Source organism: Oncorhynchus gorbuscha, linkage group LG12 (genome assembly GCF_021184085.1).
Source record: "Oncorhynchus gorbuscha isolate QuinsamMale2020 ecotype Even-year linkage group LG12, OgorEven_v1.0, whole genome shotgun sequence".
In the NCBI taxonomy this organism is placed as follows: Eukaryota; Metazoa; Chordata; class Actinopteri; order Salmoniformes; family Salmonidae; genus Oncorhynchus; species Oncorhynchus gorbuscha.
In genome coordinates, this window is record NC_060184.1 from 64,551,366 (window position 1) to 64,574,345 (window position 22,980).

General features: G+C 44.0%; 1 protein-coding gene across 1 annotated transcript in view; it reads left to right on the forward strand.

The window, feature by feature from the left end:
* The window catches only part of ctnnd2a (catenin (cadherin-associated protein), delta 2a), a 439,609-nt gene that overhangs the window by 190,412 nt on the left and 226,217 nt on the right, over positions 1-22,980 (forward strand). Inside the window, exons 4-6 of the mRNA XM_046292625.1 lie at positions 14,535-14,569; positions 14,801-14,920; positions 22,165-22,331. Of these exons, the coding sequence (XP_046148581.1) occupies positions 14,535-14,569; positions 14,801-14,920; positions 22,165-22,331 (322 nt within the window). The remainder of the gene's footprint in view (positions 1-14,534; positions 14,570-14,800; positions 14,921-22,164; positions 22,332-22,980) is intronic.

Here is a 22,980-nt window from a genome sequence, read left to right on the forward strand (position 1 = left end):
GCACTCCCTCAAATCGTTTGGAGAAAATATGTCTATTCAGCTTTGTTCAAGTGTGTTCTTCATACTATAAAATAATATAAAATAATACCACAGAAATATAAGCAAATATTGTTTGCTAAATGAAATAGTGTAGCCCACAGCCATTTAGCCACATCAGGAGCTAACATAAGGACAACTCAGAGTATGCTATTCTTTTCTTCTGAAATAGACTACATTTTCTTCATATCATGCTTCTTTAGACCTGTCGAAAATAAATAATGGATTTATTGTGAAAGTGTAGGCTATATTACATGGATTTATTATACTTTTAAAAATTGCTTGTAGGTTATGTGTGGAAGCCAGGAGATGATAAATGTGTTTATGTTAATTAACGGTCAAATATCGTGAGACCGACAATTATTTGCTTGACAATCACCAGCTGACAAAATGTTGTTGACCGTCACAGCCATATGCAGGACCTAATGTATTCTTTCAACAACCTCTGGTCCACAGAACAGACCTTCTATATTCTAGTCTTTCAACAACCTCTGGTCCACAGAACAGACCTTCTGTATTCTAGTCTTTCAACAACCTCTGGTCCACAGAACAGACCTTCTATATTCTAGTCTTTCAACAACCTCTGGTCCACAGAACAGACCTTCTATATTCTAGTCCTTCATCAACCTCTGGTCCACAGAACATACCTTCTATATTCTAGTCCTTCATCAACCTCTGGTCCACAGAACAGACCTTCTATATTCTAGTCCTTCATCAACCTCTGGTCCACAGAACAGACTTTCTGTATTCTAGTCTTTCAACAAACTCTGGTCCACAGAACAGACCTTCTATATTCTAGTCTTTCAACAAACTCTGGTCCACAGAACAGACCTTATATATTCTAGTCCTTCATCAACCTCTGGTCCACAGAACAGACCTTCTATATTCTAGTCCTTCATCAACCTCTGGTCCACAGAACAGACCTTCTGTATTCTAGTCTTTCAACAACCTCTGGTCCACAGAACAGACCTTCTATATTCTAGTCCTTCATCAACCTCTGGTCCACAGAACAGACCTTCTGTATTCTAGTCTTTCAACAACCTCTGGTCCACAGAACAGACCTTCTATATTCTAGTCCTTCATCAACCTCTGGTCCACAGAACAGACCTTCTGTATTCTAGTCTTTCAACAACCTCTGGTCCACAGAACAGACCTTCTGTATTCTAGTCCTTCAACAACCTCTGGTCCACAGAATATACCTTCTATATTCTAGTCCTTCAACAACCTCTGGTCCACAGAACAGTCCTTCTGTATTCTAGTCCTTCAACAACCTCTGGTCCACAGAACAGTCCTTCTATATTCTAGTCCTTCATCAACCTCTGGTCCACAGAACAGACCTTCTGTATTCTAGTCCCTCAACAACCTCTGGTCCACAGAATATACCTTCTATATTCTAGTCCTTCAACAACCTCTGGTCCACAGAACAGTCCTTCTGTATTCTAGTTCTTCAACAACCTCTGGTCCACAGAACAGTCCTTCTGTATTCTAGTCCTTCATCAACCTCTGGTTCACAGGACAGACAGACCTTCTGTATTTTAGTACTTCAACAACTTATGTTCCACAGAACAGAAAGGAACTTCTGGCGATGTAGTCCTAGAGATACACAGATATCTTCCAAGTCGCAAAAAAAGCAGCTCTCTGGTCACACTGAATAAGTTATTTGTCATCCACAGGGAAATATTACTTCGGAAATACCTTCATATTCTCCCAGCTGGTTCTCCTTTAAGGATAACACTCATTAAATAAACTGTTCACACTAGCTAGGGCTGTTACGAGTACTCACGCACGCACGCGCACACACACATACACTTATTACAATCAACAGGGCCATCAAGTAAAACATGTTTTGCCTGCGCTACAGATGGCTATATCGATCCGTAATACAGGACGAGTGCACCACTTTTGTGTATAAAATACAAAAATACAAAAATGTGTGAAGAAATAGTTGTTGGCGGCAGGGGCAAGTACTTTCCCACCAGAGGGGCATATTTGACTCATTTGGTTCCCAGAATTATGTGTTGGGCCACCATTAACCTTTGGGAACAAAAACAATATACAGTGGGGAGAACAAGTATTTGATACATTGCCGATTTTGCAGGTTTTCCTACTTACAAAGCATGTAGATGATCAAATACTTACGTCATGCAATAAAATGCAAATTAATTACTTAAAAATCATACAATGTGATTTTCTGGATTTTGGTTTTAGATTCCGTCTCTCACAGTTGAAGTGTACCTATGATAAAAATTACAGACCTCTACATGCTTTGTAAGTAGGAAAACCTGCAAATCGGCAGTGTATCAAATACTGGTTCTCCCCACTGTATTTGCATTGCAGCGATGCCACACAAACAGAGAAGCATTTCCCTTGGCCTTCATAAAAAGATAAGCCATGATCATGCCCATCATAAAAAGATAAGCCATGCCCATGGTCATCATAAAAAGATAAGCCATGCCCATAGCTATCATAAAAAGATAAGCCATAGCCATGCCCGTCATAAAAAGATAAGCCATGCCCATGCCCATCATAAAAAGATAAGCCATGCTAATGGCTATCATAAAAAGATAAGCCAAGCCCATGGCCATCATGAAAAGATAAGCCATGCCCATGGCCATCATAAAAAGATAAGCCATGCCCATGCCCATCATAAAAAGATAAGCCATACCCATGCCCATCATTAAAAGATAATCCATGCCCATCATAAAAAGATAAGCCATGCCCATCATAAAAGATAAGCCATGCCCATCATAAAAAGATAAGCCATGCCCATCCCTATCATAAAAAGATAAGCCATGTCCATGCCCATCATAAAAAGAGAATCCATGCCCAGTATAAAAAGATAAGCCATGCCCATGCCCATTATATAAAGATAAGCCATGCCCATGCCCACCATAAAAAGATAAGCCATGCCCATGGCTATCATAAAAAGATAAGCCATGCCCATGGCCATCATGAAAAGATAAGCCATGCCCATGCCCATCATAAAAAGATAAGCCATACCCATACCCATCATTAAAAGATAAGCCATGCCCATCATAAAAAGATAAGCCATGCCCATGGCCATCATAAAAAGATAAGCCATGCCCATGCCCATCATAAAAAGATAAGCCATGCCCATGCCCATCATAAAATTATAAGCCATGTCCATGCCCATCATAAAAAGATAAGCCATGTCCATGCCCATCATAAAAAGATAAGCCATGCCCATGCCCATCATAAAAAGATAAGCCATGCCCATGCCCATCATAAAAAGATAAGCCATGCCCATCATAAAAAGATAAGCCATGCCCATCATAAAAAGATAAGCCATGCCCATGGCCATCATAAAAAGATAAGCCATGCCCATGCCCATCATAAAAAGATAAGCCATGCCCATGCCCATGCCCATCATAAAAAGATAAGCCATGCCCATCATATAAAGATAAGCCATGCCCATGGCCATCATAAAAAGAGAAGCCATGCCCATTATAAAAAGATAAGCCATGCCCATGGCCATCATAAAAAGATAAGCCATGCCCATGCCCATCATAAAAAGATAAGCCATGCCCATGCCCATCATAAAAAGATAAGCCATGCCCATGGCCATCATAAAAAGATAAGCCATGCCCATGGCCATCATAAAAAGATAAGCCATGCCCATGCCCATCATAAAAAGATAAGCCATGCCCATCATATAAAGATAAGCCATGCCCATGGCCATCATAAAAAGATAAGCCATGCCCATCATATAAAGATAAGCCATGCCCATGGCCATCATAAAAAGATAAGCCATGCCTATGGCCATCATAAAAAGATAAGCCATGTCCATGGCCATCATAAAAAGATAAGCCATGCCCATCATAAAAAGATAAGCCATGCCCATCATATAAAGATAAGCCATGCCCATGCCCATCCTAAAAAGTCACAGGTCGTTAGGCTACTTTTTCAGTCATTTTTTTTTAATTAAGAAACTTAGATCTAGAACTGGCCATTACTGTGCCATCGACAAAGCAATGGTCCAACACATGCATGCTGTAATGAATACGATAGGATAAAAAGATAAGCCATGCCCATGCCCATCATAAAAAGATAAGCAATACCCATGCCCATCATTAAAAGATAAGCCATGCCCATGGCCATCATGAAAAGATAAGCCATGCCCATGCCCATTATAAAAAGATAAGCTATACCCATGCCCATCATTAAAAGATAAGCCATGCCCATCATAAAAGGATAAGCCATGCCCATGCCCATCATAAAAGATAAACCATGCCCATGCCCATCATAAAAAGATAAGCCATGCCCATCCCAATCATAAAAAGATAAGCCATGTCCATGCCCATTATAAAAAGAGAAGCCATGCCCATTATAAAAAGAGAAGCCATGCCCATTATAAAAAGATAAGCCATGCCCATTATAAAAAGATAAGCCATGCCCATGCCCATCATAAAAAGATAAGCCATGCCCATGGCCATCATAAAAAGATAAGCCATGCCCATGCCCCTCATAAAAAGATAAGCCATGCCCATGCCCATCATAAAAAGATAAGCCATGCCCATGCCCATCATAAAAAGATAAGCCATGCCCATGCCCATCATAAAAAGATAAGCCATGCCCATGCCCATCATAAAAAGAGAAGCCATGTCCATGCCCATCATAAAAAGAGAAGCCATGCCCATTATAAAAAGATAAGCCATGCCCATTATAAAAAGATAAGCCATGCCCATGCCCATCATAAAAAGATAAGCCATGCCCATGCCCATCATAAAAAGATAAGCCATGCCCATGCCCATCATAAAAAGATAAGCCATGCCCATGGCCATCATAAAAAGATAAGCCATGCCATGCCCATCATAAAAAGATAAGCCATGCCCATGCCCATCATAAAAAGATAAGCCATGCCCATGGCCATCATACAAAGATAAGCCATGCTCATTATAAAAAGATAAGCCATGCCCATCATAAAAAGATAAGCCATGCCCATGCCCATCATAAAAAGATAAGCCATGCCCATGCCCATCATAAAAAGATAAGCCATGCCCATGGCCATCATAAAAAGAGAAGCCATGCCCATTATAAAAAGATAAGCCATGCCCATCATAAAAAGATAAGCCATGCCCATGCCCATCATAAAAAGATAAGCCATGCCCATCATAAAAAGATAAACCATGCCCATCATATAAAGATAAGCCATGCCCATGGCCATCATAAAAAGATAAGCCATGCCCATCATAAAAAGATAAGCCATGCCCATCATATAAAGATAAGCCATGCCCATGGCCATCATAAAAAGATAAGCCATGCCCATGGCCATCATAAAATATAAGCCATGCCCATCATAAAAAGATAAGCCATGCCCATCATATAAAGATAAGCCATGCCCATCATATAAGTCGTTAGGCTACTTTTTCAGTCATTTTTTTTTTATTAAGAAACTTAGATCTAGAACTGGCCATTACTGTGCCATCGACAAAGCAATGGTCCAACACATGCATGCTGTAATGAATACGATAGGAGACAGACGCTGGTTTCAAGCGCAAGGTGCAGCAGATGTTTATTGGGAAAGGACCACAGGAAGAGACAGGTAGCTGGGTCCAGGGACAGGCAGAAGGGAGTCCATACAGGTAACAGTACAGGCAGGGGGAAGTACAGGCAAGAGGTTGGTGACAGGAAATCTGACAGGCAAATGTACAGGCAGGGAATAGACAAAAAACATTGTTAGTGAGGATGTCCAAAAACGACGATAAACTGGGGGACTAATATTGAGATTAACAGCTCTCCGAATAGAATGTGGACAAATACAAACAATACCTCACAGTGATGGGGTGCAATGAACTGAACTCAATAGTGTGTGTAAATTACCTACAGGTGTGTGAACAGGTGATCAGAATTCAGGTGATTGGGATCTGGAGTGAGCTGCATTAAGGCGATCTATGTGTTTGAGAGTGTGAGTTGGAAGAAGACTTTACACATGCGTTTGGATGCAGGAATGTCCAACGAGAACGCAAAACGTTTTGCCTCAATTGGCATCATCTAGTTTATAGCCCGGTAAATGCCATCATTGTTACAATAACTAATTTTGAGAAATGATTTGGTGATATTCTTGTGAAAAGGAATGGGCTATATTACACGAATTGGGTTTTGTTTGAGGCTTTTCTAAAAACGTGCTTTTACATTACGTGCCAATTGCGCAACCCCCAAGCAACCCAAAACATGCATTGTGGTTTTGGATGATAGGCTATAATGCAATTCAACACTAGACTGTCAGTGGCAGAGAAATTGGGCAGAATGTCGTTTTGTTGCCTGATTTACAGACGGCTAAATTGGCCCGCTAAAACAGGACTAGTAAAGGCCCAGTGAACTACTTTAGTGATTTAAAAAATATGTTTTTTTTCAGGGGATGCTGCAGAACCTTCAGCACCCCTACTTCCCGCGGTTATGGATTAGAGGTATTATATCAAGTTATTAGATGTCATTCAGGCTTTACAAAGAAGTAATGCTCATCTGGCCTCCTAAACTTGGCCTGCTATTGATGGTATAAATAAAACTGTGTGAAAGCTGGACTCCCATTAATACACATCTGCACACGGATTGTTGTCACAGAAACACTGTTCCAGTTCGTCACGGTAATGACAGCCTGTCAATAAGCACTGTTTGGGCTTGAGCACAGTGAGGGGACGAGACAATGTGAATGCAAATGTCAAATTCAAAACAATGTGAAAACTCCTGGGTGGAGAGACAGAGGGATTTTAATTAGGGTAGTTGATTTTGTATCTTAACTGTGTGTGCGTGTGCGTGTGCGTGTGTGTGTATAAAGGTTAGGGAAAATAGGATTTTGAATGGGACTGAATTGTGTGTCCCCACAAGGTTAGTTGTACAAGACTGTTTGTGTGTGTATGTGTGTGTGAGTGCATATGAATGTGTGTGCTTGGGTGTTACTGCTGATAATTACATTTTAAAACACACCTGTTAGTTTCCCCGCATTGGTGCTAAAACATCTGTTAACTCCAGCTAAAATGACCCTGCTATTATCTTTATTCTGATATGATGCTTCCCTCTGTGCAGTTACAGATAATGAAAGAACTCCACAATGCATAATACACCATGGAGAGATTATGTGGCATAATGTGCGCCCCATAACATTTTGGCCATGATGAGAATATGAAATGTTAAGGTGGTAAAAATGTTGAATACTGCTTCGTGAGTACATATAACTACACATCAAAATATGAAACACACACTAGCCCCGTACTGTGGCAGTGGAATTAGGAGTGGACACTCTCCAATCTAGAATGCTATGTCAGGCTTTCATTGGGATTAACAGAGATGATAATTTGGTACTTTAGTGGAATTGGGGGATTTACGCTGCTCTGCTGCACACAGACTAGGATTAACACAGATTATAGGGACTAACACAGCTGGTTATTCCCACTGGGTTTCCACCTAGGGTGGCCCAACCAGTGTGTGGCGGGTCCAGTAATCCTGTCAAACCCGGGATTACTCGAAATGTATGAATGTGTTGACCTGCAGTTAACCCCTTCTCGAACAATGTTGTCACACACACACACACACTTGTTATCTAACTGTGTAAGAACGCTCATTCACTCACAGCTAAAGTGTGCAGTGTGCCATAACCTATGGACACCAATGTCAATATTCCAGCCAGGTCACTCAAGATACAATGTGATATTTGATATTTTTCCAGGTCCCCAGCATGTCGGGAGATGTATTCAAATCTTGCCTCTAGGGGCAATGGTGAGCGCTATTACCATCAAGTAGACTTGCGGCTTGCTAGGGTATTATGGACGGGGGTGGCAGATGGGCATAAGCCGCAAGCTCTGCTCCAAGGGTCATGTGTTCAATCCCAGTGGTAGGCACACATTTTTGTTTGTTTCAATCCTATTCCAAACCTTAACCCTTACCTTAACCATTCTGAATCAACGTCTAAACTTAACCGTTGAGTTGTTTCTGTTGTATCCCTATCCAAACCTTAACCCTTACCTTAACCAATCTGAATCAACGTCTAAACTTAACCGTTGAGTTGTTTCTGTTGTATCCCTATCCAAACCTTAACCCTTACCTTAACCAATCTGAATCAACGTCTAAACTTAACCGTTGAGTTGTTTCTGTTGTATCCCTATCCACACCTTAACCCTTACCTTAACCATTCTGAATCAACGTCTAAACTTAACCGTTGAGTTGTTTCTGTTGTTTCCCTATCCAAACCTTAACCCTTACCTTAACCATTCTGAATCAACGTCTAAACTTAACCGTTGAGTTGTTTCTGTTGTTTCCCTATCCAAACCTTAACCCTTACCTTAACCATTCTGAATCAACGTCTAAACTTAACCGTTGAGTTGTTTCTGTTGTTTCCCTATCCAAACCTTAACCCTTACCTTAACCATTCTGAATCAACGTCTAAACTTAACCGTTGAGTTGTTTCTGTTGTATCCCTATCCAAACCTTAACCTTTACCTTAACCATTCTGAATCAACGTCTAAACTTAACCGTTGAGTTGTTTCTGTTGTATCCCTATCCAAACCTTAACCTTTACCTTAACCATTCTGAATCAACGTCTAAACTTAACCGTTGAGTTGTTTCTGTTGTATCCCTATCCAAACCTTAACCCTTACCTTAACCATTCTGAATCAACGTCTAAACTTAACCGTTGAGTTGTTTCTGTTGTTTCCCTATCCAAACCTTAACCCTTACCTTAACCATTCTGAATCAACGTCTAAACTTAACCGTTGAGTTGTTTCTGTTGTTTCCCTATCCAAACCTTAACCCTTACCTTAACCATTCTGAATCAACGTCTAAACTTAACCGTTGAGTTGTTTCTGTTGTATCCCTATCCAAACCCTATCCAAACCTTAACCCTTAGTTAGCATTTTTCGCACATAATTTCCAAATCATCTGAATGTATCTAAAATGTACTGTGAAGCCCAACAGAGTCACTTCTAGAGGATTTGAACATGAAGATGTTAATATACGTCCCATGACTTGAATGCCAGGGAAACTAAACCCAAGCATTAGGACTGAAACAGTTTGTACTGTAGGTTTGGGGTCACGGTTCAGTTAAGTTTCGGTACAGCTGGAAAATGAAATGCCAACAGTTACTGTAGTTCATTATTGTTCATTTAAGAAAATACAAGGTGCTGGTTTTCCTGATTGTGAAAACAAGCAATATGACTGCGAAATCAATATGTTTAACATGACTCAGGCATTGAATAGGCTTATGTTATAATGCTTGGTTGGACAGAGAAAAAGATGCACACTTATGTGACTATCATAAAAGGGGCATGTCTTTAGGATGGTACTTGTCGTCTCCCACTCCGGGGTAATGTGATGGGATGTCACTGTTAAGTAGCTCTCTGTGGCCCTGGAGCTCCATTCATCTGTAGTAAGCGCAACACAGGGTGCAGGGGCCAATTAATTGGCAACTTCAGCTTTGGCTTGCTTATATACAGCAAGTACTATCTGTTTGCTGAAATGGGTTCTAGAGGGAAGTTCGCAATGTGGCTCACGACGTGCTGAAACTCCTATTCTCAAGCACCAAGAGTGGGCGCATATCCGCGGCCACAAAAACCTTTCGCTCTTGTCATTTCTTTGGCCCGGTTAGAATCAGCTGCGAAGGGCTGCTTGAATGCAGAGGGGAGACGAGGTTGTACTGTTGTTTCTTTCTGTTCCTATCTTGCTCCGGTGGTAAAAATACGTGGATGATTTCGGTGTAAACGCGTCGGTGTTGGCAGCCGCATAGGCTCGTTGAGCAGTGGCGACATCCTATTAGCGTTTCATCCACAAGTCTGTCAATCGGCGTTGTAGTGGGAAGCCAAAATGTTGCCAAACTGGAGATTGAATTGATGATGGAGGATCCACCTTGTTTATCGACCCACCACTCACCATCGTACAGAATTAGTTCCCGGCTGCGCCTCACAAAAGGACAATTTGAAACGCACCAATTAAGATTAGAATTTTGATTACAAGGTGTGCATAAACTCCAGTTGTCTTCACGGAAAAGCCTGAAATGTTTTTTTCAGATCAGATTTACTCAAGAGGCACACAACGCAGCATGGTGTCATAGAATTACAACATTATGTTAAGTTCCCACACTCGGTTTTTCTTAGAGGCAACATAATAGGGTTCTTAGAACTCTCATGTGTCTGTGTGCAACGTGAGATTTAACGTTGACAGTAGATTTACGATGGCTTGGTGATAAGACAACATTCCATTCCATGATTAGTGTCAGCGTGCCTGTCTGTTGGTGCCAGGGAGACCCAATCTCCAGTTTATTTAAAGAGAAGATTTAGTATTCTAGGTTGTATTAGTATTTTTGTATAAGCAAGCAGTAAATGAACTAGAGACAGACATTTGGCGCCATGTAAATCTTGATGTCTGTTGCATGAGAGAACAATGTACCTTTGTATAATTTTCACGTATCTGTTCTTCGTCACAAGGATTCTGGAAGACTATAAGAGTTGTAACCTAACCCTGTTTATTTTGGGCTTTAACAAAGAATGATGTACTCCTATATGCTTAATTTAGAGTTATTAATGTAACTTCAGTTGTTCTACAAATGTTGGGCTATATGTTTTGATTTTTAATACATTGTAAGGCTGCATGATGAGACTAATGATGATTTGAAAAAAGTAACTTGAAAGGCATGAGCTCTGCTTTTTGTTTTGCTCAGGCTGTACACACTTCAAAAGTCTCTCATTCATATTTTGACAAGCACTTGATAATGCCTTAAATTTCACAGAGGCATCTCCTTTGTGGCCGTAATGCACCCTAAAAAAAATGGATTCCTTTTGCGGCCCGAAGCGCTCCATTGTGCCCTTCTCCCTGAGTGTCCTGCGAAATCCGAAGCGCTTCTCTCTCGCACTCTCCATCATGTGATCTGGCCTTTCTCACAAGCTACAAGTGAAGACAGACATCTGGGACGCAACTGCGCACATTCTTATCCAATTCCGAGATGCATATTGAAGATATTGGAATAATTAGTCTATGTCAATCTACTATCCCACATAGTACAAAAGAAATAAATATTCCAAACATAGTCTGGGACAGTTGTGGGATGCGATAGATCCCAAATTAATACAACCACTAGCATAAACTATTCAGCAATTTCTGTACATATTCATCACAGCAGTAGCAGTAGGCTATAAGCGCTAATGTTCCATTAGTGGAAAACACCATTATTAAAAGTGACCACAAATGTGATTATGCATCTAATGCTTTTATTATAAAGGTGCATTTTTATGGTGAAAATGATCTTCCCCAAACATGAGTTGCTTATATCTGCATGTTAGTCTCTACACCCCTTGGAAAGAGGATTCATGTGCTTCATTTTAAGAAGTTATTTGGCCACTTTAGTTTGTACAAACCTTATATAAAAACATATAGGCCTATGTGCTTGGCTACATGACTAGGATTCAAAAAAGTTGGGGAAAAAATGCATTTTTTCTTATGCTGGGCATCATTCACAAGTGATAAACTAATATTGTCACCCATCAGACTATTCTTGATTTAATCTTGTCTTTACATATACTAAATAATATATGTGTGACATTGGTTTTGATTTCGAATGGACCATTATCATGCTTCTGTCTCAAGACTGAAGCATGATCTATGCACTTATATAGTGAATGGAGGAAGCGTTTCCCCTGGTTAATTTTCATGCCAGCCAGGTAGGCTATTCTCCTGTTGTAAAGAGAACCGATGAGCTTAATATTAGGAAAGTTGAGAAATACATATAATAGGCCTAACCTATAGAAAGCTTTGTATTTTTATTAGAGGGCATCACTCGGTTTTCTCCCTCGATTGCATAGCCAATAGAAATGTTGCGCAACACGAGCACATTGGCTCTCATGAAGTGTTTGATTAGATTTTTAACACATTTACATTGATGTCAGAGTGATTAGAGAGACAATAGAGTGCTGGGTACCAGGCAGTTAGCACGTTTGGTAGGCTACTAATGACCATCAGCAGCATCAGAACTTGGAGAAGCCTAATTACCGTGCCTTCATTACTTGTGACCGCAGGTGTGGCTTTAATACGATCACCGCAACAGCCCTAATAGAGGATCCAGGCAGGCCGGAATAAAAACATTGTCATTTTTAAAATTAAATACTTAACTTCTCCAGCCCTCTTCCCCCCTCTCCTTCTCCCTCTTCCCCCCTCTCCCTCTTTCTCCCTCTGTAATGTCCTCCATCTATTTTACACTGGAAGCTCTACTGCAGTGCAATTAGGGGCAAGACCTGGGTGCACACACACACACACGTACACACACACATGTACACACACTGCCGTGGTCTATGTGATCACCAGGATCACGAGGGGAGCTCGTGACCCAGTGATCCCTCTAATTGTGTGTTTCTGCATAGCCTGCTATAGTGTTTCTGAGAGAGAGAGAGATATCACAAAAAGCTATTCTTACCTCGGCCTAAACATCGGCGTCATAGGTAACTTCCACAGAGCTGTGAACGATCTGAGGGACAAGGCAAGAAGGGCCTTCTACGCCATCAAAAATAACATAAAATTTGACATACCTATTAGGATCTGGTTAAAATACTTGAATCAGTTATAAAACCCATTACCCTATATGGTTGTGAGGTCTGGGGTCTGCTCACCAACCAAGAATTCACAAAATGGGACAAACACCAAACTGACTCTGCATGCAGAATTCTACAGAAATATCCCCAGTGTACAACAAACAACACAAAATAATGCATGCAGAGGAGAATTAGGCAGATACCTGCTTATTATCAAAATCCAGAAAAGAGACGTAAAATTCTATAACCACTTAAAAGAAAGCGATTGTCACGCGCTGACCTTAGATATCTCTGTTTTTCTGTATATTTTGGTTAGGTCAGGGTGTGACTAGGGTGGGTACTCTAGTTTTTGTATGTCTAGGGGTTTTGTATGTCTAGGGGTTTTTGTATGTCCATGTTGTCCTGATATGGTTCCCAATCAGAGACATCTGTTTATCGTTATTGGGGATAACATTTAGGTAGCCATTTTCCTCATTTGTGTTGTGGGATCTTGACTATTGTTTAGATGCCTGTCTGCACTAATTTGTATAGTTTCATGTTTCGTTCGTTGGTTTTGTTGTTTTTGTTAAGTGTTTCATTCTTTAAAATAGAATGTACCTATACCACACTGCGCCTTGGTCTCACTCATACGACGAATGTGAAAGTGATTCCCAAACCTTCCATAAAAAAGCAGAGATATGAACCTGGAGAAGAGTCCCCTAAGCAAACTGGTGCTGAGGCTCTGTTCACAAACACAAACAGACCCCACAGAGCCCCAGGACAGAAATACAATTAGACCCAACCAAATCATAAGAAATCTAAAAGATAATTACTTGACACATTGCAAAGAATCTACAAAACATCTGAACAAACTAGAATGCTATTTGGCCCTCAACAGAGAGTACACAGTGACAGAATACCTGACCACTGTTACTGACATAAAATGAAGGAAAGCTTGACTATGTACAGACTACGTGAGTATAGCCTTGCAATTGAGAGAGGCTGCCATAGCCTGTTTTCTCTTGAGATCCAGGTCTGCCTATGTGCACACTGCCCACAAAATGAGGTGAAAACGGAGCTCCCTAACCTCCTGCCAAATGTATGACCATGTTAGAGACACATATTTCCTTCAGATTAGACAGACACACAAAGAATACGAGAACAAATCCAATTTTGATGCCATCACAGCACCTGTTGCCATAAGAAAGGGGCAACCAGTGAAGAACAAACACCATTGTAAATATAGTATTTATGTTGATTTATTTTCCCTTTTGTACTTTAACTATTTGCACATCGTTATAACACTGTACATAGCCATTATATGACATTTGAAATGTTTCTATTGCTTTGGAACGTTTGTGAGTGTAATATTTACTGTTCATTTTATATACTCAGCTTTGTACTCAGCTTTGTTCTCTCAAGAGGAAATCACTCTGTTACTGGCTCTCATTGATTGTCCTTGGGAGCTAGCTAACAGAGCAACATTAGCCTAGCGTGGTCTATCCCTGATCCAGAAAAATAAAGAGGATGTGACAGCGATTTCACAGAAACAATGGAACGTTATATTTTTGTTTACTTGCAATTTATTCCCTATTATTGACAATTATAAGGTTTGAAAAAGTCAGGATCGCTAGCAGAGGTCTTGGGGAGCCTTCCACTTCTAGGTTTGTGTAAACTTCTGACTTCGTTCCTGGTAAGCCCTTGCTGTGGTCTCCTGGTGGCGAGTGGCTGTAGTCCGGACGGCCGCTGTCTTCTGTTCTGTTGGTGCTGAACTTCAGAATCCCTATTCAGTCGCTGTCCACTTCAATGGTGCTGAATCTCTGACCACTGCTATTACAGCTTTTTTATTATTATAATTTTTTACCTCAGCTGTCTACAGTAAACAGTTTGAATATTTTATAACAACAATGAACTATGAGGTTACAGTATATGACTGTATAATAAACTCCATATTATGAGTTATTTTTCTTAAACTCAACTGTTTTCTTGCAGTTCGGCAGATGAGCAGTTTCGCTGGAACATCCAAGGTAGACTAAACGTCAAATAATTGACTTTTTATAAGCCGTTTTTATTGATAATTGATCACTGTATAATATTTTATTATGCATATTTCCTAAGAATACAACCAGATATCACAGACATGGACATCATCAAATTTGTGTGACATTGAAAATACAAATCCTTTATGGAGGTTGTATCACGACTGTGACCCAGACTAACCTGTTCCCCCTGTTTCCTGTTTCCTGTTTCCTGTCCAGCTGATGGCCAGAAGGACATAGAGGATGAGCTGACCACAGGACTGGAGCTGGTCGACTCCTGCATCAGATCCCTGCAGGAGTCTGGAATACTGGACCCTCATCAATACAACACAGGAGAACGTGAGGACAGCTCTTATTTTAATATGACAGGGTGTGTTTGTGTGTAACGTTCCCATTCTTTCTTTAGTCTCTTCCTATATATTGATATGTTTCCTCTGGTGCAACTTCCCGCTAAGAGCTCATTTAGGGACACGGAAGAAATAACACAATCACATTTGTAAGACATTTCCATCTCTCTGTCGTCAATGCTACCCCAAAGAGGTTTAGCGATCAGTTTGTATTTACTGAAAGCCCATTTCAGAAATGATATATTACAAAAGAAACCCAAACCAAACCGTTTAGTCTTACTGATGCACACACAGACTTTTCCGTTTGATGGAAGGAGAGTGGTTTATAAATGTAGTGTATCTCTCCTAATAGTCCTCAAAATGACAGTCATTCCAATGAGAGTCGAGGGGACTATTTAGTTGGAAAGAACAGAACACCCTCGGTTTGGATTTTCCTCTGTCAGTTCAGAAGCAGACAACATTATATTACACAAAAAGCCGATATACAAAACAGCATATACAGGCTTGTGTGTGTGTGTGTGTGTGTGTGTGTGTGTGTGTGTGTGTGTGTGTGTGTGTGTGTGTGTGTGTGTGTGTGTGTGTGTGTGTGTGTGTGTGTGTGTGTGTGTGTGTGTGTGTGTGTGTGTGTGTGTGTGTGTGTGTGTGTGTGTGCGTGTGTGTGTGCGACATCCCCCCTCTCGCTGTGAAGCACAAAGTGGCGTTTGTTTAATAATTCATAGGAATGTAGAGTAGGAGAGGAGATGGGTGGAGGAGACGAGAGGAGGTTGCTGTGAAAATCTACTGCAGATAGTTTTAATCCCCGACTACACAGAGACAGATTAAGGATAGAACAGTCCTCTCTCTCATTTTAGCCTGAAAACATATTGATGTGTTTGTTGGCATCACAAGGGAGTTCAGGGGGTGAAGGGCTGTTTGGATTCCCAGGCTTACAGCAAAACGAGAGAACATGGAGGGTTTAACTTAGAGAGGTGGTGCTTCTAAAAAGATGACACTTAAACCAAAACACAGAGAACCAAGTGTACACTCTTAAGCTGTATTCAAATACCCATACTTACCTAACATTAGGTAGCTAACACATACCAGTACATACAAGCAACTGCTGTAATGATATGCTATGCGGTTCATAAGGCTAGCATACCTAACAAATTGTCAGGCAACACAACGTGTAACGTAATTTATTTGAAAAGTCATAAATTATTTATTCCATTGCTCAACATGTTCTCAACATTTGTCATAATTTGTTAAATTAATTAATATTTACTTTTTGTACTTAATTTGTTATCCGCTCGTCTGACTTTTTCTTCAAATCTGAAATTCTTGTGAAGCCACGCCCATTTTCTGAAGATTTGCATTATGAGCCCAAAAAGCACGGAAATACTTCAAATTTTGCCGAATATAGTACAAAATAATTTGAAACATTTAGCATACTAACTATATCCATACTATGACCAATAAGCATACTACATACTTAGATTATGTCATAAATAGTACAGTCAGTGCGGTTCGTATGAGTATTTCGATCACAGCTTTAGAAAAAAAGGGTTCTTCGGTTGTCCCCATAGGACAGGGATGGGCAACTGCCGGCCCGCAGGCCGCTCCCCTTTTGAAGGCCCTTGGATCAATGTAGTTTTTTGTACTCAGTCGAGGTTGTAGAATACCACAAGGTTCAAGTTTGACATTTGTTTGTTCATCTGCAGTTTTTCTCTTGTTATGCCAGTCACTGATAGTCATTCAATTAGTTGGTAAATGAGCCTAGCGGCCAGCTATCTAAACTTGTTATCATGGTTGAATTACCGGCCGCGTAATTTTGTTCGTCAGTCTGACACAGATATCATATTAAAATGGCAAACATTTCTCTCCACCCTATGGAGAAATCTGTAGAAATGACCTCTAAAACAAAAACAAAATGGCTCTACACTGTAAAGACGAGGGCTGCAATTTTTGTTTTATTGCAATGTGTGTGTGGGGGGGGGGGGGGGGGGGTCGGCACATGTGGTTATGCAGACCTGCGTGCAACTGCGATCCCTCATGATGAGTTCAGAAATTCTGTGGCCCCCACCCTCATCAAATATGCCCATCCCTGCCATAGGAGAACCCTTTTTGGCTCCTGGTTAAGCCCTTTTTGGTTCCAGGTAAAACCCTTCTTTGGTTCCAGATGAAACCCTATTGGATTTCATGTAGAACCCTATATGTTAAAGGTTCCACATGGAACCCAAAAGGGTTCTACCCTGATCCAAATAAGGTTTTTCAAAGGGTTTCCTATGAGGACAGCTGAAGAACCCTTTAGGTTCGAGATAGCCCCCCCCCCCTTTTTTTTAAATATAGTCCTGCATTTTTAGTTCCAGAGGTGGTAGAGATGGTGGTTAAAGGCTGTCATTTCCTGTTGGTTATGTAGAGAAATGTAAAAGCCTAAAAAGCCTAAGAGCACTTCTGGTGAGTTACACACAACTAAATGTCAGACAAAGACAGAGTGGCTCAGATGAAAACTGTGTTTGTGGTATGGTGTGTGTGCTCTGCTGACATCAACATCAAAGGGAGCGAGAGGGACAATATGAGAGAGAGAGAGAGAGAGAGAGAGAGAGGGAGAGGGGGGGGGGTGAGGGAGAGAGAGAGAGAGAGAGAGAGAGGAGGGAGGGGGGGGTGAGGGAGAGAGAGAGAGAGAGAGAGAGGGGAGAGTGGGGGTGAGGGAGAGAGAGTATTTTTCTCTCCAATAGGGAGTAGGAAAAGCCTGTGATTGATGTATTTAAGCACAGTGAGATATAGCACACGTCATGGACCTAACTACCGTTAAGTAAGCCCAGACCAACCCTGCCCCTTATCCCTGTGTGTGTGTGTGTGTGTGTGTGTGTGTGTGTGTGTGTGTGTGTGTGTGTGTGTGTGTGTGTGTGTGTGTGTGTGTGTGTGTGTGTGTGTGTGTGTGTGTGTGTGTGTGTGTGTGTGTGTGTGTGTGTGTGTGTGTGTGTGTGTGTGTGTGTGTGTGTGTGTGTGTGTGTGTGTGACAGAGGACAACAGTATTGTTCTCCTCGCTCTGGAGAATTTATGCCTCTTCACCCAGCAGTGCTCCTCTCAAATGGAGTGTGTGTGTTCCCTCTCGTCCCCGTAGAGTGTTGCTCTCTAAAGGAATGTGTTGTGTTGACCAAGAATGCTTAGCGTTCGGATTCTGATGGAGACTGATAGTGTAAACATGCTTAGGTCCAGTGTGTGTGTTTAAACATGCCACAGTTGAGAGTGACATTACTCCACACAGCCCAGATCACAAATTAAACAATTCTAGGCTGAGAGACGCCAACGCATAAATGACAGAAGGAAAGAAAGAACGTGAGAGAGATAGAGCTGTGATTAAAGAGAGAAATGCATGCTCGCTTACTCTCTTTACAATTTCTCACCCATCACCCACTTCTCCCCCCTTCTCCGCTCCACTCCTCTCTCCTCCTCTTCTCCTCTCCTCTCACCCATCCCCCTCTTCTCCTATCTCACCCATCCCCCCTTCTCCTCTCCCCTCCTCCGCTCCTCTCCCTCCCCTCCTCTGCTCCTCTCCTCTCTCCTCTTCCGCTCCTCTCTCCTTCTCTGCTACGTTCTGCTCCTCTGCTCCTCTCCTCTCTCCTCTTCCACTCCTCTCTCCTTCTCTGCTACGTTCTGCTCCTCTGCTCCTCTCCTCTCTCTTTCTCCGCTCCTCTCCTCTCTCCTTCTCCGCTCCTCCCCTCTCTTCTTCTATGCCCCACTCCTCTCTCCGTCTCTGCCCCTCTCTCCTTCTCTGCCCCTCTCTCCTTCTCTGCCCCTCTCTCCTTCTCTGCTCCTCTCATCACTCCTTCTCTATTCCTCTCCTCTCTCCTTCTCTGCTCCTCTCCTATTTCCTTCTCTGCTCCTCTCCTCTCATCTATCCCCTCCTCTCCTCTCTCCTTCTCTGCTCCTCTCCTATTTCCCTTCTCTGCTCCTGTCCTCTCATCTATCCCCATCCTCTCCTCTCTCCTTCTCTGCTCCTCTCCTACTTCCTTCTCTGCTCCTCTCCTCTCATCTATCCCCTCCTCTCCTCTCTCCTTCTCTGCTCCTCTCCTCTCATCTATCCCCTCCTCTCCTCTCTCCTTCTCTGCTCCTCTCCTCTCATCTATCCCCTCCTCTCCTGTCTCCTTCTCTGCTCCTCTCCTCTCATCTATCCCCTCCTCTCCTCTCTCCTTCTCTGCCCCTCTCTCCTTCTCTGCTCCTCTCATCACTCCTTCTCTATTCCTCTCCTCTCTCCTTCTCTGCTCCTCTCCTATTTCCTTCTCTGCTCCTCTCCTCTCATCTATCCCCTCCTCTCCTCTCTCCTTCTCTGCTCCTCTCCTATTTCCTTCTCTGCTCCTCTCCTCTCATCTATCCCCTCCTCTCCTCTCTCCTTCTCTGCTCCTCTCCTCTCATCTTCCTTCTCTGCTCCTCTCCTCTCTCCTCTCATCTATCCCTTCCTCTCCTCTCTCCTTCTCTGCTCCTCTCCTCTCATCTATCCCCTCCTCTCCTCTCTCCTTCTCTGCTCCTCTCCTCTCATCTATCCCCTCCTCTCCTGTCTCCTTCTCTGCTCCTCTCCTCTCATCTATCCCCTCCTCTCCTCTCTCCTTCTCTGCTCCTCTCCTCTCATCTATCCCCTCCTCTCCTGTCTCCTTCTCTGCTCCTCTCCTCTCATCTATCCCCTCCTCCTCTCTCCTTCTCTGCTCCTCTCCTCTCATCTATCCCCTCCTCTCCTCTCTCCTTCTCTGCTCCTCTCCTCTCATCTATCCCCTCCTCTCCTCTCTCCTTCTCTGCTCCTCTCCTCTCATCTATCCCCTCCTCTCCTTTCTCATCTCCTCCTCTCCTTTGAGGTCACCTTCTCTTTTCCTCCTTTCGACCTCCGATACTCTGCCTTCCACTTTTTCCTACTTTACCCTTATTTCCCTATTTCCCTCATCTTCTCTCCTCCCTCTCCTCCTCCTCTGTAACCCCTTATCCATCCCCTGCTCCCTCTCCATCCTCCCCTGTAACCCCTTATCTACCCCCTGCTCCCTCTCCTCCTCCCCTGTAACCCCTTATCCACCCCTCCACCCTCTCCTCCTCCCCTGTAACCCCTTATCCACCCCTCCTCCCTCTCCTCCTCCCCTGTAACCCCTTATCCACCCCTCCTCCATCTCCTCCTCCCCTGTAACCCCTTATCCACCCCCTGCTCCCTCTCCATCCTCCCCTGTAACCCCTTATCTACCCCCCTCCCTCTCCTCCTCTACCTGTAACCCCTTATCCACCCATCCTCCGTCACCTCCTCGTCTATAAAACCCTTATCCACCCCCTGCTCCCTCTCCTCCTCCCCTGTAACCCCTTATCCACCTCCTGCTCCCTCTCCTCCTCCCCTGTAAACCCTTATCCACCCCTCCTCCCTCTCCTCCTCCCCTGTAAACCCTTATCCATCCCCTCCACCCTCTCCTCCCCTTTAACCCCTTATCCACTCCCTGCTCCCTCTCCTCCTCCCCTATAACCCCTTATCTACCCCATGCTCCCTCTCCTCCTCCCCTGTAACCCCTTATCCACCCCTCCTCCCTCTCCTCCTCCCCTGTAACCCCTTATCCACCCCCTGCTCCCTCTCCTCCTCCCCTGTAACCCCTGTAACCCCTTAGCCACCCCTCCTCCCTCTCCTCCTCCCCTGTAACTCCTTATCCACCCCCTGCTCCCTCTCCTCCTCCCCTGTAACCCCTTATCCACCCCTCCTCCCTCTGCTCCTCCCCTGTAAACCCCTTATCCACCCCCTCCCTCTCCTCTTCCCCTATAACCCCTTATCCACCCCCTGCTCCCTCTCCTCCTCCCCTGTAATCCCTTATCCACCCCCTGCTCCCTCTCCTCCTCCCCTGTAAACCCCTATTCACCCCTCCTCCCTCTCCTCCTCCCCTGTAAACCCTTATCCATCCCTTCCACCCTCTCCTCCTCCCCTGTAACCCCTTATACACTCCCTGCTCCCTCTCCTCCTCCCCTATAACCCCTTATCTACCCCCTGCTCCCTCTCCTCCTCCGCTGTAACCCCTTATCCATCCCTCCTCCCTCTCCTCCTCCCCTGTAACCCCTTATCCACCCCTCCTCCCTCTCCTCCTCCTCTGTAATCCCTTATCCACCCCTCCTCCCTCTCCATCCTCCCCTGTAACCCCTTATCTATCCCCTGCTCCCTCTCCTCCTCCCCTGTAACCCCTTATCCACCCCTCCTCCCTCTCCTCCTCCCTTATAACCCCTTATCCACCCCCTGCTCCCTCTCTCCTCCTCCCTGTAACCCCTTATCCACCCCTCCACCCTCTCCTCCTCCCCTGTAACCCCTTATCCACTCCCTGCTCCCTCTCCTCCTCCCCTGTAACCCCTTATCCACCCCTCCTCCCTCTCCTCCTCCCCTGTAAACCCTTATCCATCCCCTCCTCCCTCTCCTCCTCCCCTGTAAACCCTTATCCACCCCTCCTCCCTCTCCTCCTCACCTGTAAACCCTTATCCATCCCCTCCACCCTCTCCTCCTCCCCTGTAACCCCTTATCCATCCCCTCCACCCTCTCCTCCTCACCTGTAAACCCTTATCCATCCCCTCCACCCTCTCCTCCTACCCTGTAACCCCTTATCCATCCCCTCCACCCTCTCCTCCTCCCCTGTAACCCCTTATCCATCCCCTCCACCCTCTCCTCCTCCCCTGTAAACCCTTATCCATCCCCTCCACCCTCTCCTCCTCCCCTGTAACCCCTTATCCATCCCCTCCACCCTCCACCCTCCTCCCCCTCCCCTAAACCCCTTATCCACCCCGTGCTCCCTCTCCTCCTCCCCTGTAAACCCTTATCCATCCCCTCCACCCTCTCCTCCTCCCCTGTAAACCCTTATCCACTCCCTGCTCCCTCTCCTCCTCCCTTGTAAACCCTTATCTACCCCCTCCTCCCTCTCCTCCTCCCCTATAACCCCCTATCCACTCCTCCTCCCTCTCCTCCTCCCCTATAACCCCTTATCCACCCCATCCTCCCCCTCCTCCTCTCCCTCTCCTGATAAATGATGTATGCTTTTTCTAAATCACTGAGGGCTGAAACGCTGCACTGCCTGTTCTAAATAGCTGCATCTCTCTCCTTCCCTCCCTCTCCCTCTCCCTCTCCCTCTCTCTCTCTCTCTCTCTCTCCCTCCCCCTCTCTCTTTCTCTCTCCCTCTCTCTCTCTCTCTCTCTCTCTCTCTCTCTCTCTCTCTCTCTCTCTCTCTCTCTCTCTCTCTCTCTCTCTCTCTCTCTCCCCAGCTCTTCTTTCCCAGAGTTCTTTGCAGCTCAACTCCACCCCAGAGGCTTCGCTCCAGTACTCCGCCAGCTACCATAGCAACCAGACCCTCGCCCTTAGCGACAGTGCTGCAGCGGCAACCCCACAGCGCAGTGGACAGGTCGGAGGGGCCGTGCACAGCTACAACCAGGTAGGTCACCATGACAATGATGATGAGGAGAAAGATGAGGATATGTTAATGATGATGATGAGGATAATGCTAATGTTTAGCGACTCACAATCTCTTCTTGTAAAGCAGTTGTCGCATTCAAGACAAAGTTACTCTCATATGTTACTGCGATATTTGTTTATATTTTCTGTAGCCGAACACTACTGTCCTGAGCAGTTTTTATTCTGTACCCAGGGATGGAGGAAGGGAGCCAGGCAGGGAGTTCTCTGCCCAGCTCTCCTCTTGACTGGGCGATGTGGCTGTTCTGCACACTATCTACTGCTTTCACCTTTTCTAATGCTTCTTAGCTTAACCTTATGAAGGGTAAAGTCACGTTCTACAAGTCAAAAGTCTTCAGTTAGCTGTTAGCTCGGAATAAGCTAACGGAGTCGGCTCTAACTTTCTCTCCTCTTTCCCATTCCCCTTTATCTCTCTCTCTCTATTTGTCATGCACACCATCGTGTGTGGGCTATCCTGCTGCTCTACACAGGTCATAGTAGCCTGGGGAGGTGTGTGGCTAGTAGAGGTTAGAGGAAAGAGACAGATACATTTAGCACGGTTTCTTTGATCTAGTTGGAAGGGAGAGGGGAGCAGTGAAAGGTGGACTGTTTAATTGCATGGGGAGATACCA